At 35.5% G+C, this 15,779-nt stretch overlaps 1 protein-coding gene across 1 annotated transcript; it reads right to left on the bottom strand.

The window, feature by feature from the left end:
• Nucleotides 1-207: 207 nt before the first annotated feature.
• Nucleotides 208-4,642, bottom strand: LOC109534819 (G2/mitotic-specific cyclin-A). The gene is made up of 8 exons (XM_048665787.1): nt 4,506-4,642; nt 3,776-4,127; nt 2,933-3,155; nt 2,625-2,866; nt 2,340-2,563; nt 1,943-2,147; nt 1,689-1,886; nt 208-1,534 (listed from the first exon to the last, which is right to left on the bottom strand). The coding sequence occupies exons 2-8, from the start codon at nt 3,926-3,928 to the stop codon at nt 1,382-1,384; spliced, it is 1,398 nt and encodes a 465-aa protein (XP_048521744.1). The 5' UTR covers nt 3,929-4,127; nt 4,506-4,642; the 3' UTR covers nt 208-1,381.
• Between the last annotated feature and the right edge of the window lie 11,137 nt (nt 4,643-15,779).

Below are 15,779 nucleotides of genomic sequence, written 5' to 3'. Positions count from 1 at the left end.
ATTACTATTCCTTTCCGAACTTGTCTTTATTTCTCTTGTGTTGTCTATCTATAATTTATGGACGGCAAGAAACGGTGATGAAAAACAGTGATTAACATTAGCAAGTTTTAGTAGCGATCCAAATCTCAGCTGATTTGAGGATATGTTTTCCATATGCAGTTTTGAGTATAAATTGAACATTTGAAACGTCTCGGTTAAAGAAACAAATCAAATATAAAAAATGTATTTACTAAATTCTTTACAAGAATATGGCTCATGTGGGCATGCCAGCATCTGCAAGGTATGCATGGTAAAATATTTTCTAATTTACTTATTTATACTGGGGCTCAAATAATGGCAAAAAAAATATTAAAAATTCCTTAAAAACTAAAACAATACAATGTGATGCCCAAAGAAGTATATAAAAAATAAATTATAAATAAGGCGACTGTACAATTTCATGTCATCTAAGTTAATCTGTCATTAAGTATTTACTCAGGATCAATACGTTTTATTATATATATTAAAACCAATACGGGGGGTTCAAAAAACTATCACAATAATTGAATTAGTGAATATTATTAACAGACACTAGCGCCAAGAGAAACGACCGTGAGAAGATTGAGCAAATAATGAACATTTAAAATAAGACGCATGAGACTGATTAACCCGTAAGATTTTGAAAAACAGAAAATTAAATATACTTCCCAGTAATTCAAGATCATCAAGGTAACGCTCAACTAACTCAATCGTTGAAACGATGATCTTTTTAATTATCTTGTTTAGTTTCAAGTCTTTCATACAAACTAATTGTTAATAGTGACGATAAGTAGACATTGTGGTTGCTATATACCAAACACAATGTCTAGCTAATGCGGGCTGTTGTATAGACAAAAAGATAAAAAATTTAAAACAAATACAGACAAATAAATTTGGAAAAATAGTGACCTTTGCTGATCTTAGATAAGTAAATAAACATTTTGTGAGAATTTTGTTTCCGTTCTAATTCTCCTAAATGTAAGAACATAGGTCATATTTGCAATACACCAACCCTCAAATTGGCACGCCGGTGCCTAATGGCCAATGTCCATAACAATATCCTTATTATTTACACGTTAACTAATGTTAAATTGTGCTTAAACACCTGTTTAGGTCTGTATATTAATTTGAAATAAAGCGGATTGGTTGTAGAAATGTCGGATATTTAATTTAAGACATCTGCTATAAATGATATTGTATTAAAAATTGTAATTAACAGTTGGCTAAGCACAAATTAATTCGAGTTGCTACTGTCACTGCAAGGCACTTGTCTAGTTCCGTTTAGTCAAGTAAGTATCAAAAGCAGATCAACACGAGAAATTTAAGGAAACAATATTATTTTATTAATAGCTGATGTGAGACCTTACGAGTCACTCTTCTCCGACAGGTTCAGATTCAAATCCTCTCCCAAAGCAGCGTTTATACTGTCGGCTGCTGGAGCGGCTATTTGAGAAACTTGTAGATATTTCGCTGATTTGTACTTGTCCTGAATTGAGTGCTGCGGATGATTTGGAGCCTGAAATCAATGAAAATTTGTTTAGAAACCAATGTAATAAATGTTTTCTAATCAAAGTCGCTCCATAGAAATTGATTAAGGCATAGCCTATTAAAGAACAAAGACATGTTGCAAAGAAATTTCTATAAAATACAGTGGCAAAAAACCATCATACCTTAACGAAAACTTTGTATAAGAAACTCATACATTCTTGCAGCTCAGATAGTTGGTAACCGATACCTTCGGCGATTTCCGTGGGCCACATTGGAAGTTCCAAAGTGTGGTGGGCGATGGCAATTGCACTGGCAGAGAGTTGACTAGGCAAGAAACAGAGGTACGTTTCCCCTTCAAGCATAGAGAGCTCACAAAGGTACTGAAAGAATCAAACAACTTAGAATGTTCGTATGGAAACATGGAAGGCACATTTACCATTGCCAAGAATTTGGGTTTTTCAGAAATATTATTCATGGTACACATCGCAGTGATCAGTGCAAACGGAGTGGGCACCGACAGATCGAATCCCAGTACTTTTACGATAAGATATTCCATTCGAATAACTTGTCTTTTAGTGTATGTGTCATCGGTGATGTAAACAAATTCGCTAATATCTGGAGGATAGACTTCTTCATATTTTCTGAAAATTCAATAAAAATTATTGTTTTGCCTATTTATTACTAAGAAAGTCGATGCATTTTCTAAGAGTTAGTTAGAAAATTTCAAGATTGAAAACCGAGAGTTGGGGACTATGGCATTTTAAAAAATGTCCAAAATTGTACTGTAACTAGAGTAAGAAATGCAACGACTTGGAGTAGAAGATTTCACTTACGACGCTAAAAACATTGCTGCTGTTCCCACAAGCTGCAACTTGCCTCTGACTACAGACATGTAACTGAGAAAACGATCTACGTAATTGACTGATAAGTAGAGGGTTTCGGTGTGGAGTTTGTACTCTTCGGCTACTTCAACCAACCAATCGACGAGAATGGATCTCATTGACGCGGTAACATCCGGCTGTTTCTTCATGTAAGTGGGCTTCGCGCGATTACGAAGCTGAAAAATGCAAATATTTATAGATTACTTTATGCCAATAGTGTCTTTATAACAGGCTTACTTCGTGTTCTCTCAAATATCGGTAGATATCGACGATATATTCCTCCACATTGTAAAAGTTATCATCCAGAAGGTTTTTCTTAAGAAGTTCTTCGCTATAGTTATTTTCATCATAGTCTTTCTCAAGGCTCATGGGACTTGGAATCGGGCTGAGCTCACGCTTCGGAACCTGTTTTGGAATGAGACCCTTTCTTTCCATTTCAGCCACCTCTCTTTTAGTGACAAAACGATCTTCTGCAGTGCCTGTTGCAAAAAACCAGCCGCTTAAAAACAGGACTATTTTGTACCAAATAATTGCCAGAAAATTACCTTTGTATACATTAGATGTACTTCTGGCCCTAACTCGCTCTTCAAACTTTTCAAGTTTTGACTCATAAGCTGCATCTTCGTAAACTTTGAATGCTTCGAATTGGGCAACTGGAATTATCGGATTTACGATATTTTTACGATTGTTTTCTTTTTTGCTGTTCTCCCATTTGTTTTCTTTGTTTTGAGCGTTATTTAATCCCTTAAGGTTTGTGGGCGCAAATGGCTGCAACAAAACAATTTCATATACATTTCGCGGTATTACGGGTTTTAACGCGGTATTTAACTATTGTTATTAGACGAGATGTGTAACGTGTGAAGGTACAACACGACCTATCTAGTTTACTCGAAAAAAATAATGCCTGTTTAGCCAATGTGTGACGGCAATGCAGCACGTCTTCATGGACATTCAGCACGCTGAATTCGTGTTGGCTTGTTTAATTTCGTTGAATTATTGCTCTACAACTTATAACGATCAGGAAAACTAGTGGTTTGAAGAAGTTACTGTTGAGCACGGCCTTTAAAGCCTGCCATTGAAGTTGCTGAACTAGATCGCGTTTACATGTTTGAGGTTTTCGAAAACTGCAAAAACCCTGAGGTGAAGCAGCCTGTATGTTTCGACACTAAAACAATGCATATATGGGTGCAGTGGGTTACCGTATACTCATTTATGGCCGAAATTGCCAGCAACATACAAAATGCTCAAAAGATCATGGGTTTGTATCACGTATACTGAAAACAAAACTGCCATGAAGTTGGGTCTCATTGGAGGGCAAAAAACTGGATAATTTTAACACAAGCCTGTAGCAGTTTTGCTGCCGAGAACAGCGCAACAGTTTTTCTCACCTGTTTTTCCTTATTTTCCTTTCCGTTTACCCTTTTGTTGTCGGCCAACACTCCCAAAACGGTTCGTTTCTGATTCCCTCCATTATCCACGCGTAGATCCCCCAGCTTACTTCCACGGTTTTCCTGATCTTCGTGGATTCTGAATGTGGCCATGTTGAGTATCAGGCTGAAGAAATGGCAGAGCGATTGCCACTAAATGAGAGTGCACTGATTTTCCCGCAAAATTCGACGATGAATTGGACCGAAAATGGAGAATATTAGTTAGATGCCCAACGGTCGTTTATCCCAGACAGCTGACAGCTGGAACTGGGGGTAGCACTGTCGCCAAACTAATAAGCAATAGTGAAAAATCCTGAAAGAAAATTAAAATTTATTTAGTGGTGCTTTATGAAGACTTTACTAGAACACAGAATATAATGCAAAGTTTTCCAGGATTATAGGAATCGGAATTGGAATGAAATGCAAAAAACGAATAAATAATTAACCTTAGCCATGTAAGGCTCCAAGGTGGTGTTTCTACCAAACTGGGAATATATGCCCGCTTGGCAACACAGCAGCCACGAGCAGCTGAAAAATGTGTGTTGACAATGTTGACATTGCGTTTAGCGGTATATGAACCGTCCCATGAATATTTTTTTGTTTTTTTTTTATTTGGGAATATTTGCCCAGTTAACAAAGAAATCCCACATTCTTAAAACTAACCATAATAAGAACCATTTTTGATACTCACTTGTAAAGTGTAGAAACGGCAATAATAGCAGTAAAAGAGTAAATGTCTAATTGTACTAAATTAAATTGTCACACTGGTTTATTTCTGTGGAAACTCAAACATACCAACAAAATAATGATTTTTATCGGTTTTTATGTCAAATACTTTTCGAGTACTACCAGGAATGTCCTTGGAAGAAGCTCAGTAGCGTCCCAAAAACAGTATTAGAGTGAAACAATGTTTATCAAACCTACTTAGACAAGGAAAAAAAGTCTCTTGACCAAGAGAAAATTGTTGTTAATGAATTAATTATTCACTTAATTAATTAATTGTTATTGCCTGATAGTTCAGCGTCAGTTTATTGCAAACAAAAAATAATTTTTCAAACTAGACACTAAAATATTCCATAGTTGGCGTTACACATCATTTAAATCCTTAGATTCACTCGATTGTTAATTATTAATAGTAGTCAAAATTATAATGATTAGCAAAATTGAGTTCGAATGCCGAAATACTGCCGAATTTAATTAAACGAAAATTGAACAATATTATTATTTTTGCAGTAATTTTTTTCATTTATCTTGCATAACATCTTTCTATTAAACATTGTTTTCACACTATATGGAGATAATTTGGAAGTACTCGATAATGTAACTGGTACATGCATTTGTTGGTACAGGCGACATTAAGGTGGAGGTATCCAAAGTATGGTTCTTTATATATAGTATAGGTGCTTTCACTATTCATTTTAGGTAACTGGTTCTGGTTATGGTTCTTTCTTTAAAATTAGTCTATACGAAACAAACCAAATTGTTAACCCAAATAAATACAGGCACGTTACAATGTTATTGAAAAAGATAGAAGGAAAAATGTGAAAAATCTAAAATGGCCATTATCGATAATGCAACGCGGTTTGGAAGATCTTGTGTAGATGGCCCTGTAGATGGGGTTTTGAAGATTTTCTGTGGTTCTTCGAAAATTATCGTTGCTTTAAAAGTTTAAGTGCAAGGAATTAATTGAAATGCTCCCAATTTATAGCTAAAGTGCCATACGTTTTATATCAATAAAAATACAAGGATCTGGTATTTATTTAAATAAAGTACCTACTAATCTGAAGGGCTAATAAACTTTTTATTAATGCATTAATTTACATAGACAATTGCATAGACAAAACAGCAAATAATGCCACCAAAATCATTTGCAAAGTTTTTTTGTGTGTGTAAGACGTTTGGGATATTTCACATCAGAAAGTTACATTTTCTAAATCGCATTTCCCTTATTTCCACAATTTTTTAAGGAAGCTAAAATCTTTTTCTGTACAATATTGATTCATTTAAAGCGTTCCTAATATTAAACGAACCACCCTGTATATTGATCTCGTGTACAATGCACAACTATTGCAGTTTGTACAAGCAAATCATGTAGTGAGGCATTAAAAATGTCGCATTGGCCGAATTTGGCATTAATCATTTACGAAGTCATTAATATTAATAAACCACGAGGTTGCGTGCAGGCGCTAAACTCATTAAAAGGATTTTTTAACGTTGATTAAGTCTTGCAGTTTTATAGTGCAATGCAACATGCTTTTTTTTGAATTTTTCTAGGTCAACTGTACTTAGCGGTTTCATTTCTAGGTACACTTTGATCGATTTACGTCATACTTTTATATACATATAGGGTGATTGGAAATTGTTGGAAAATTTCATCTCCAAGAGTTCTAAAAGTTCAATCTATTTGGATTAATGAGAACAGAAAATCTAGTTCGAGTAGTCCACCAGGAGTATTTACCAAAAACTAAGTGTTTAAATGGGAACTAAAACTCCCAAATTCGAATGCGTCTTTAAATTGAAAAATATAATAAAATAGTATTAAATGTGCTTATATTTCCGAAATATGTAAAATATTTGCAGCTTCGTCCTCAAAGTTTCGATGGCTTTTTAATTTAAATTTTCAGATTTTCAGTCAAACTAGAAAAACAATGATTTTACTGATAAAACTATAACTTTCAGTTTAGCGGTCTATTATTTAAAAATTGCAGTTTGTTCTTATGCTGTGCGTTATTAAAATTAGTTAGTAATGAAAACTAAGTTCTTCGTAGCTCAAATTAGGCCTGGGCAGCACAGTGGATTTTCAGGTGTTCACACAGCGACACCGATACGGTTTAGCGCATTGATACATCGACACAGCGCGCCACACTTTTTATGTTGAAAAATCCATACTTAAAGAGGCAAGTCAACCGCCTCCAGGCTGCGATCCAGGAAGACATCAAGGAAGTTCGATCGGAGCACTGGGATTCTCACATGGACCAACTAGAGGCTGACGAGTCAAACATAGAGCTATGGAAACTAACTGAGAATGGAGTCACTACTGTGGACCCCAAGGACAAATTGGAGCTCTTTGCAAACCATCTGGAGCTCCAATGCAGAGTAAACCTGGTTGATCACCCAGCACAAGAAGAGGAAGTGGAAAATACTCTAGCCGCCCACTTCCAATACCGGCAGCCCACACAAGCCAGAAAAGTCACCACAGAGATCATCAAGGGGACAAAGCGCAAAAAGGCCCCTGGACATGATGGAATATCGAATGAGGTCCTCAAGAAAGTACCAAAAGCAATAACTGAGAACCTCACCACAGTGGCAAACGCAATAATGGACCTTCAGTACTTCCCGAACACGTGGAAGAAGGCAATAGTGTAGTGGTCCAAAAAGAGAGCAAGCAGGAAGCTGCTTAAGTCCTACAGGCCTATCAGCCTATTACCTATGATGGCATGATATATTAACTCTCAGGGTGAATAGAAAAATTAAGCCATAAATTTGAATTAGGAAAAGGAATGCTGACAAAGGTACGGCGGCAGGACGCCGGTGCAATCTATCAATACCGATGCAAAAAATATTACCTACTTTTTGCTGAAATTTTAGCCTGTATTTAGACACACGTGCTCAAGCTTCAGTTACATTAAATTTGTGTGAACCGCTCTCTCATTTCATGTGCAGAACGATTGTTAATGAGATTGTGAGCAATGAATTTGTGACTTTCCTGCAAATCGTTTCTTGTTATGTGGAAAGTCCTACAATTCAATCTTGGGTGTTCCTCCTTCACATCTGGGTAAAACGAACTGAAAACGCCAGATTTTCGTTGAGTTCATTTGCACAGATCTGGCTTGCGCAAGCCAGATCGTTCAGATGGCTTTTACCCTGGCCTAGCACAAATCAATTCTAAAATAAAGTTTTTCGGTAGTCAATAACTAAAAATTTAATGGAAACTTGTTAAAACCGCTACAATTTCAAAACCTGTTTAGAAATTACTAAAAAAACCCATAGGCACGTTTTGAAGACGCGTGGCCGCGTTGGGAATCAATTTTAGTAAATTATTGTTCAAAAAAATCATATAATCTTCGAAACTCATTCATCTAATGTCCCATTTGTTGTGTGAAGGCTTTTATTCGAGCTCTTGTGCTATCTGGACTGTAAATGCGGCCCAATGAAAGGCACAAGCTTCTTTTAAAATTGTGCATTTTTTATCACATTTTTTTTTACTTTATTTGCTGCAATCAACAATCTGCTAATGTTACATTAAAGCATTAAGAAGATTTTTTCACAATAGTCACATTCACTAGTCGACCCAGCAGCCGTTCAGTGTTGCGCTCGTAGATTTTAATAGATTGTATTGAAAGGAATCTTTCCGGTAGGTCGATCGGTAGGGCTTTCTTAAGTCGTCATATTGGCATGTTATCTAATAGGTGAGTAGCAAGTGGGTTTGGATGTCTTCCAATTCTGGTGTGGTATCTTGTTGATTTTTGGCTTATTTCATGGCGGATGGTAGAGACTTTCAGATCGTTGTGGATGGAGTTATTATTTACATAGCATGGCGCGTTGACTATTTGTCTTAAAGTTTTGGACTGATATCTCTGCAGTATTTCGATATTACTGGTGCTAGCTGTTCCCCATAGCTCTATACCATAGCTCCATATTGGTTTTAGTACCGTTTTGTATAATAAGATCTTGTTTTCAAGACTAAGCTTGGACCTTCTACCTATCAACCAATGCATCTTCCTTGTTTTTATTTCCAATTCTTTCCTTTTCTTCTGGATGTGTATCTTCCAGGTGAGTCTTCTACCCAGGTGCATCCCCAGATATCTTGCATGATTGGCACTTGAGATAGGGGTGTTGTTGATTTTTGTAGGAGAACATGATCCTCTTCTTAAAGCGTATAGCACCTGCGTGCACTTTTCCTCGTTGATATTAATTTTCCATTTGGCCATCCATTTCTCAACTTCGTTAACATGTCTTTGGAGTGTCTCAGCTGCGCTGTTTAAATCGCTATCTGAACTCAATAGTACTGTGTCGTCTGCAAATGTAGCTGTCAGAATGTTATCGTTTTGTGGTAGATCCGATGTGAAAATTGTGTATAGGAAAGGTCCCAGTACAGATCCCTGCGGAACTCCCGAGCCTATGCTAAAGAAGTTTGAGTGATTCTCATTTACTTTTACTTGAGCAATTCTGTTATCGAGATAAGATTGGACTAATAGATGAAACTGCGGAAACCATTTTTTTGTTTCGTACAAGAGGCCTTTGTGCCAAACCTTGTCAAAAGCTTGTCTAATGTCCAGATATACAGCTGGACAGTATGCTTTTTCCTCTAAGCTTCCTCTTATTTTGTTAGTGACTCTATGGATTTGCTCCATTGCTCCATCCAGATGCGGTCACTCGACAGTGACCGCATCTGAATCCAAATTGGTGGTCCGGAATTAGTTTGAGGAAATTTTCACGTTCTTGTAGTCGCGCTAGGAGGACTTTTTCAAAAACTTTTGAGTGCAGTGGGAGTAGGCTTATTGGTCTGTACGATTCAGGTTTAGTGCTGTCTTTTCCTGGTTTTAGTACCATTATTATGTTGGATACTTACCATTGGTTTGGTATGTAGGTTGTTCTAAAAATAGAATTGAATATTTGATTGATGTAGATTATTGCTTTCCTATTATTTATCACATTTGAAAGACACAAAAATGTCCTTTTGAAAATTGTCGATCGTGACATCGCTTTTTTTTATGTATATTCCCGTAGGAACCACGTACGTGCATAATTTGACAAATATATCGCCAAACGTTCACATTTACCAAAAACCTTGGCACGCAATCACCAAAAAACATCGAGCCAGTCTAATTTTATTAACATATCTGCTGTTAATCTTCCTGCATAAATTACCGCTGTCTAGGTCTAATTTCGGTCTAATTCTTTGGTAGCAGAACAAAGAGTTTTCTGAATAAATTTACAGAAACCTCTTAATCCATCAAACTAGGATTGCTCCCCGCTGCTTACTTTAGCCCTAATATTAATTTTTGAACGCGACTTGTTTCTAGGCGAGCACGAACATTGATTGGTCTTTTGGTTCAGATATTAGTAAATAATTGATCGACTTTGGATCGATTTCGGGCTCAATCAGTCGCAGCTTGGCAAATATCGAACGTGAACCTGTTAATTGGGACCCCCTGTAAGCTCGGACACAAAGCCTAGGTGAAATAAATCACAATTCCGATATTAAATTACCATGAGGCCATTACGTTGAAAAATGACAGGAAATCAATCCTCGAAAAATTCAGACCGACGACCACTCCTAAATAGTATGAAGTGATAAATGGCAATCAAACGCCTTGCATCAGTCAATGAAAACTAATTCGAAGTGATTGATAAATAAACATAAATTTACGTGTTTCACGCGTTCGGGCTCGAGATTGAACCGATGTGATTCATGAGGACAAAGGACGATTAGAGAAGTACTATATAATACATGCATACAACTAATTTGAATATCAATACACATATTTCAATTCCCAAATAAACCCCTGTAGAACACACCTGGGTTACCGAAAGAAGGCTTTACTGTAAGCAATATAATCATGTTTTTAAACAAATAACAAACAAATCGAAAGTTATGTTGCTTTTACTATCTTGTCTGTGTGTCTTAGTGTCTGTCTTTTACTATGTGTCTTAGTGAATCGTCCTTATTACTTAAGTTTACAAACTTTCTAGAAAATTTAAGAATCTAAAAGAATTAGAAAACGTTGGGGCTCACTCAAGTAATAAATTGTTATATAGTTAATAAATACATTATTGGTGGTTCGTTCATTTTTAAGAGTTTCTAAGTTTTCGGTTGTTTGAATTTTTGAAAAGTACCCATGCATGAGGGACGTGCTTTTACTTTTTTCGTCTAGTTTGTGTCACTAAAATAAAATATTTAGGTCTGAAGGTCTACTATGTAAACATCATCTCTTGTATTTTTCCATTCTTCACCTTTTCATTCATTGATTTCAATTATGGAAATTTTTGGTTCATTTGTTGCTTGTTTGAAAAAAAATTTGTTGCTTTTGAAAATACATATTCAACTAAAGTCAACGTCGATACTTATTCTTCCAATTTTTTTTTGATTGAGAAGAAAACAGACTAGTGGCAGTTTCTGGGATTTGAAACTTTAAAGTTTTTCGAATGGGAGGCAATTTTTCAATCTTTGGGGGAGCATTAAATGAATTTCATAGATCACGTATGAAACAGAGAGAAAATGTTCCCTACGGGTCTTAAGCAATAAAAAATGTTTAAAGTTTCTGTGATCTGAAAATATTTCAGATGTATGAATATTATTATAGTAGATTTATTAAATTATAAACATGCTACATACATGGTACAGCTCTCGTGTACCTTACGTAATCAATATTGAAAATGTCCGGTGATCATTAGCTTTCAATAAATCCTCGCCTATTGTACCAAACGTAACCATTCGTATTTGTGGTTGACTATAAATCAAATGAAAGCAATAACTAAAAGCATGTAAAGAACCCATGTAAATTACGTTCTCTGTCAGCGATATAAGATATTTTCTTTCCTAACGCGTTTTAATAGAACGGCTTATAGTAAACTGCCTTTTTAATAAATAGGAGGTACTATATTTCGATTGAACTAACTAGGTACATAGTTGGGGGTGTGTTAATCTAAGGCGCTGCAGAACCGATTTCGAGCCTATTACTAGAATTTAGGCTGTAAATAACACTCTCAAAACCTATACTTTATACAAATACGCGCCGTTATTGCATAGTAGAATAGTATCGGTTGATCCTCGGTATCGAATTTTATAACTACGCCGAAAATGTGAATAAAAATAGAGCAGTCGCTCTTAAAACGTTTAAAAGCCAGTAGTTGGGCCCACGGCATTCTTAACCATCTTGAACCAACTTTTCATGTTAATTTTGATGTGAGTTTTTGAAAAAGTTATTACTTTATCGCAATTACTTTAATAATAAAATTAATAACTTAACCAATTTTTCAAATCAGCAGTTTGAGTTAAGTTTCTCTCCAACTTAACATTCCTAATATTCCAATAATCATTTCCAGTTTCCGGCCTGGCTAAGTAGCTGCGATCATTGATAAACATCTTTAGAGTGTAGGAATACTTGCAAGATTTTCAGAAATACTTCAAATTTCCACAATTCTATGTCGGTGAATACTATTAGAGATCTTTTTCAGTTATATAAATTGCTTCCGTTAACCAACGCTGTAATTTAGGGATAAACCGATAAGTGCAAATATTTTTTTACCTACACCTTGGCTTCAGAAAAACCTTAAATCCATCTTCAAATATGTACCAACGCTATAATTAAATGAAAATAATATTTGCAGTTTATTAAAAGAGGATTAGATTAATGCCGTATAAATTTTGGAGAGATAATCTATTTGTTTATTTCTATTAGTTTCGATCTATGTTTTTTCTGAGTTTTTCTAAGCGCATGTATTTGACTGCTAGTTTAGGTAACGAAATTGAAATTCAGTGGAATTTTAAAATCTGCTTTGGAGTGTGAACATTTCAAGTGTCTGCTTGCTCTAGATTAGAAGTTGGCATTTTTTCTAGCAAAAAGTGCTTTTGGGCGAAAACGTCTATTTTTATGCCAACTTTTCCAAGTCGGAAAAAATCAGGGTTAAGGCGATTTGTGCGAAATTTTTCAGTATTTAAATCCTCAACGGTCTTCTATGGACTGTGAACGTTTCAAGGGTCTGATTGTTCTAGATTGGAAGTTGGAATTTTTTGGGGCTTTCGGGCGAAAACGCCCATTTTGATGCCACATTTTTCAAGTCGCCAAAACTCAGCGATTAAGGCGATTTGGGTAATACTTTCAGTATTTTAAGCGCCGATGGTCTTCTATGGACAATGCAAATTCCAAGTGTCTGCTGGATCTGGATTAGAAGTTAGGATTTTTTCTAGCAAAAAGTGTTTTTCGGCGAAAACCTCCATTTTTATGTCAAGTTTTCCAAGTCGGCAAAAATCAGGAATTAAGTGGACAACTGTCTTCTATGGACTGTGAACATTGCAAGTGTCTGATTGCTCTGGATTGGAAGTTGGGATTTTTTTAAGAAAAGTGTGCTTTTGTGTGAAAACTCCCATTTTTCTGCCACATTTTCGAAGTCAAATGCCAAAAATTAGGGATTAACACGATTTAGGTAATACTTTCAGTACTTGGAACTTCAACTGTCTTTTATCGACTGCGGGAATTTCAAGTGTCTGCTTGCTCCAGATTAGAAGTTGGCATTTTTTCAAGGAAAAAGTGTTTTTGAGACAAAAACGCCATTTTTATGACAAATTTTCCAAGTCGCCAAAAATCAGGGATTAAGGCGATTTGGGTAATATTTTCAGTATTTTGAGCTTCAACTTTCTTCTTTGTAATGTGAAAGTTTAAAGTGTCTGCTTGCTCTAGGTTAGAAGTTGGAATTTTTTGGATAAAATAAATTTAGCAGCAGCGTACAATTCAAGTCAATTCATAAAGACGGATACAGTTTTAAAATACATTATCAACTTCTCTGTTATTTCATCTTCTTCACTCGACTTTGTTTAGTCGATATAAATAACTTCACTTTGAGCTAGTATAAAGCTCATGCCTTTGATCCATTTGGTTTCTTCAAAATTATTTTTAGAATTTTGAAAATTTTTAGGATATATATGTTATTACTTTCTATCCAAACTACACTTTTCTCGGCATATAGAACGGACATTTATAGGCCAATGTAGGTGCACATTAGTAAAAACAAACAAGAAGAGTTGCCAAAATCATCTTCAATCAATGAAGGGAAGTGACTTTGGAGGAATACTCATAACCACATATTTTCTGAGAAATTTGTGGATAGCTTTTGTCTGAGTGTACTTATGACTATCTAAAACTACGAAAGCTTTGCTCTCTATCTGCACGATAGTTCCCTATAAACGTTTGTGTTTATAGTGACAAATCGGCGCGATTTAGAATCGTAAAAGCTACTGAAAGAAACGGGTCTGGTTGGGAATCCAAGCTCACCAAATCTACCATCCGCTTCCCAAGGAATTTTAACTAAAATTAATCGCTCCTGTTGGAAGGCATTCGAAGTGGTGGTCCCGATGCAGCATTATTAATTCGCACGATAACGATATACAGGGAATTGTACACGATCGGTCACTTTGTGCACATTCTTCGTTTAAATGGGGAACAAATTTACGGACAGGAGCGGAACAAATGTTATTTCAACGTTTTTGAAAAGTGAAAAACAATATGGCTCTACTGCATCTTCAAATTGATTTACATTTACCTAGTTATTAATCTATTATTTATTATTAATCTATTGAACACGGACAAGTAGAAGTCCAGGAAAACATCACGATAATTCTTGGGATTTCAGGTTTAAATTAATAAAAATTGGTGTATTATTAAATATTTGTAAAATAAGAAAGTTTATTAAATTTGTACTCAATTGTAAGTGGGAGTTTTTGGCAAACTGTTGTACATGATTGTGCTGTACTTTACTGTTTTTTTTGTGCCAAATTGTTGTACTCAACCTTTAATTCTAGCTGTTTTACAAGATGGTTCAAAAATTGAGACAACCCTATAAGGGGCGCATTTCTTAGGAAAAACTCATTTGAGAGGTAAATGGTGAACAATTAGATCACTTTTACTTGCACCATCACCTTTACTGCAGGAAAACGAGAACTTTAAGTAATGCATAAGTTCTTTCAACGACTTTTCGTCTCCCATTTTTTGGCAGCTCCGAAAACCGAAAATGTTAGCAGTGCAATCACCACTACGCAAATTAAGATGGAAAATAATGCAATAATTACAGGAATAGAAATAATATTGCAAAGTTTACCATTTTGTATTGTATTATTTGTTAAAGATGTACTTAGAAAGTTTAACAATGACCTCAAGCCCTCTTAACATTTTTCACTAATTTAAAAAGAATATTAAAATAGTAGTAGTAGTAGTAGTAGTAGTAAAAATATTATTTTCAGAAATTTATAAACTATTACAAAAAGTAGCATGGGCTGCACACAAAAATACATAAAAATATAATGTAAAAATTAAATTTTTGATTGAAAATGCCCCAATACTGTTGAGGTTGGGAAGAAGTTTAACAAGAATCCCAAGCACCTAAACAGACACCTTTTCATACTATTTCAATAAATCGCAAAGAGTCTTCTGGAAGGGAACCGTTTCATTAGACTACATGCTCACAATGAAACGATAACAGAGAAGAACCTTTTGAAGGATCGAACAGAGCTGAAAATACCGCTTGATTTGTATGTCTTCACACCGCTATTTCAAAATTATATCAAAGTTCTGTTCGTTCCAGTCGCCGCCGATTATTATTTGCGATGGTTGGGGGAACCGAAAAAAAAGTTGCCAAACGTATATGGAGAAATAATTGTTTTAAATTTTTTGAACCGGGCGTAATTTTTTTAGCTACCCGCCATTGGTTGGTATTATTCAAACTATGCGAAAACATTAAAACCCCTGGTTTCTCCGATTTTGGTAGCCGATTTTTTACACGTTTATATTAATGCGGCTGTCAGCGTTTAGGTTTCGGGTAAAGTTAAATTAATTGACCATAATTTTAATGGTTGGCCACCGCACGCATTCATTACCCGAAATTCTGGCATCGGTTCTGACGTCGGCAATTAAGCGAGAACAAAACCGCAATATTACAAGACTGGCAAAGTTTAGAGCTGAATTATTAAGAGCAGTAAAGGGAAATCGGGAGCAACTTCCAAAGCGAAAGTAGGCAGGGCTTCATCAAAAATGCATGCAGGAAAGTATGGCAAGTCTTGATGGAAAGCACACAACTCGAATAAAGATGGCGGTTATAGTAATTAAATCGATCAATTCTCTGAATAAAAGAACGTTTCCCCGAGAAATATACCAAATGCGGTTGGGCCCCGGTAATTTGTCAAAGACCTTACGTCCTTAATTATATAGGACTAAAAATGAGCCTAATAATATAATCTTCAGAGGTATAA

This window comes from Dendroctonus ponderosae, unplaced genomic scaffold (genome assembly GCF_020466585.1).
Source record: "Dendroctonus ponderosae isolate FM_Combo_2020 unplaced genomic scaffold, Dpon_F_20191213v2 Dpon_F_20191213_1, whole genome shotgun sequence".
Taxonomy (NCBI): Eukaryota; Metazoa; Arthropoda; class Insecta; order Coleoptera; family Curculionidae; genus Dendroctonus; species Dendroctonus ponderosae.
The sequence above is the reverse complement of the archived record's forward strand: the minus strand, read 5'-3'. Positions and strand labels throughout refer to the sequence as shown.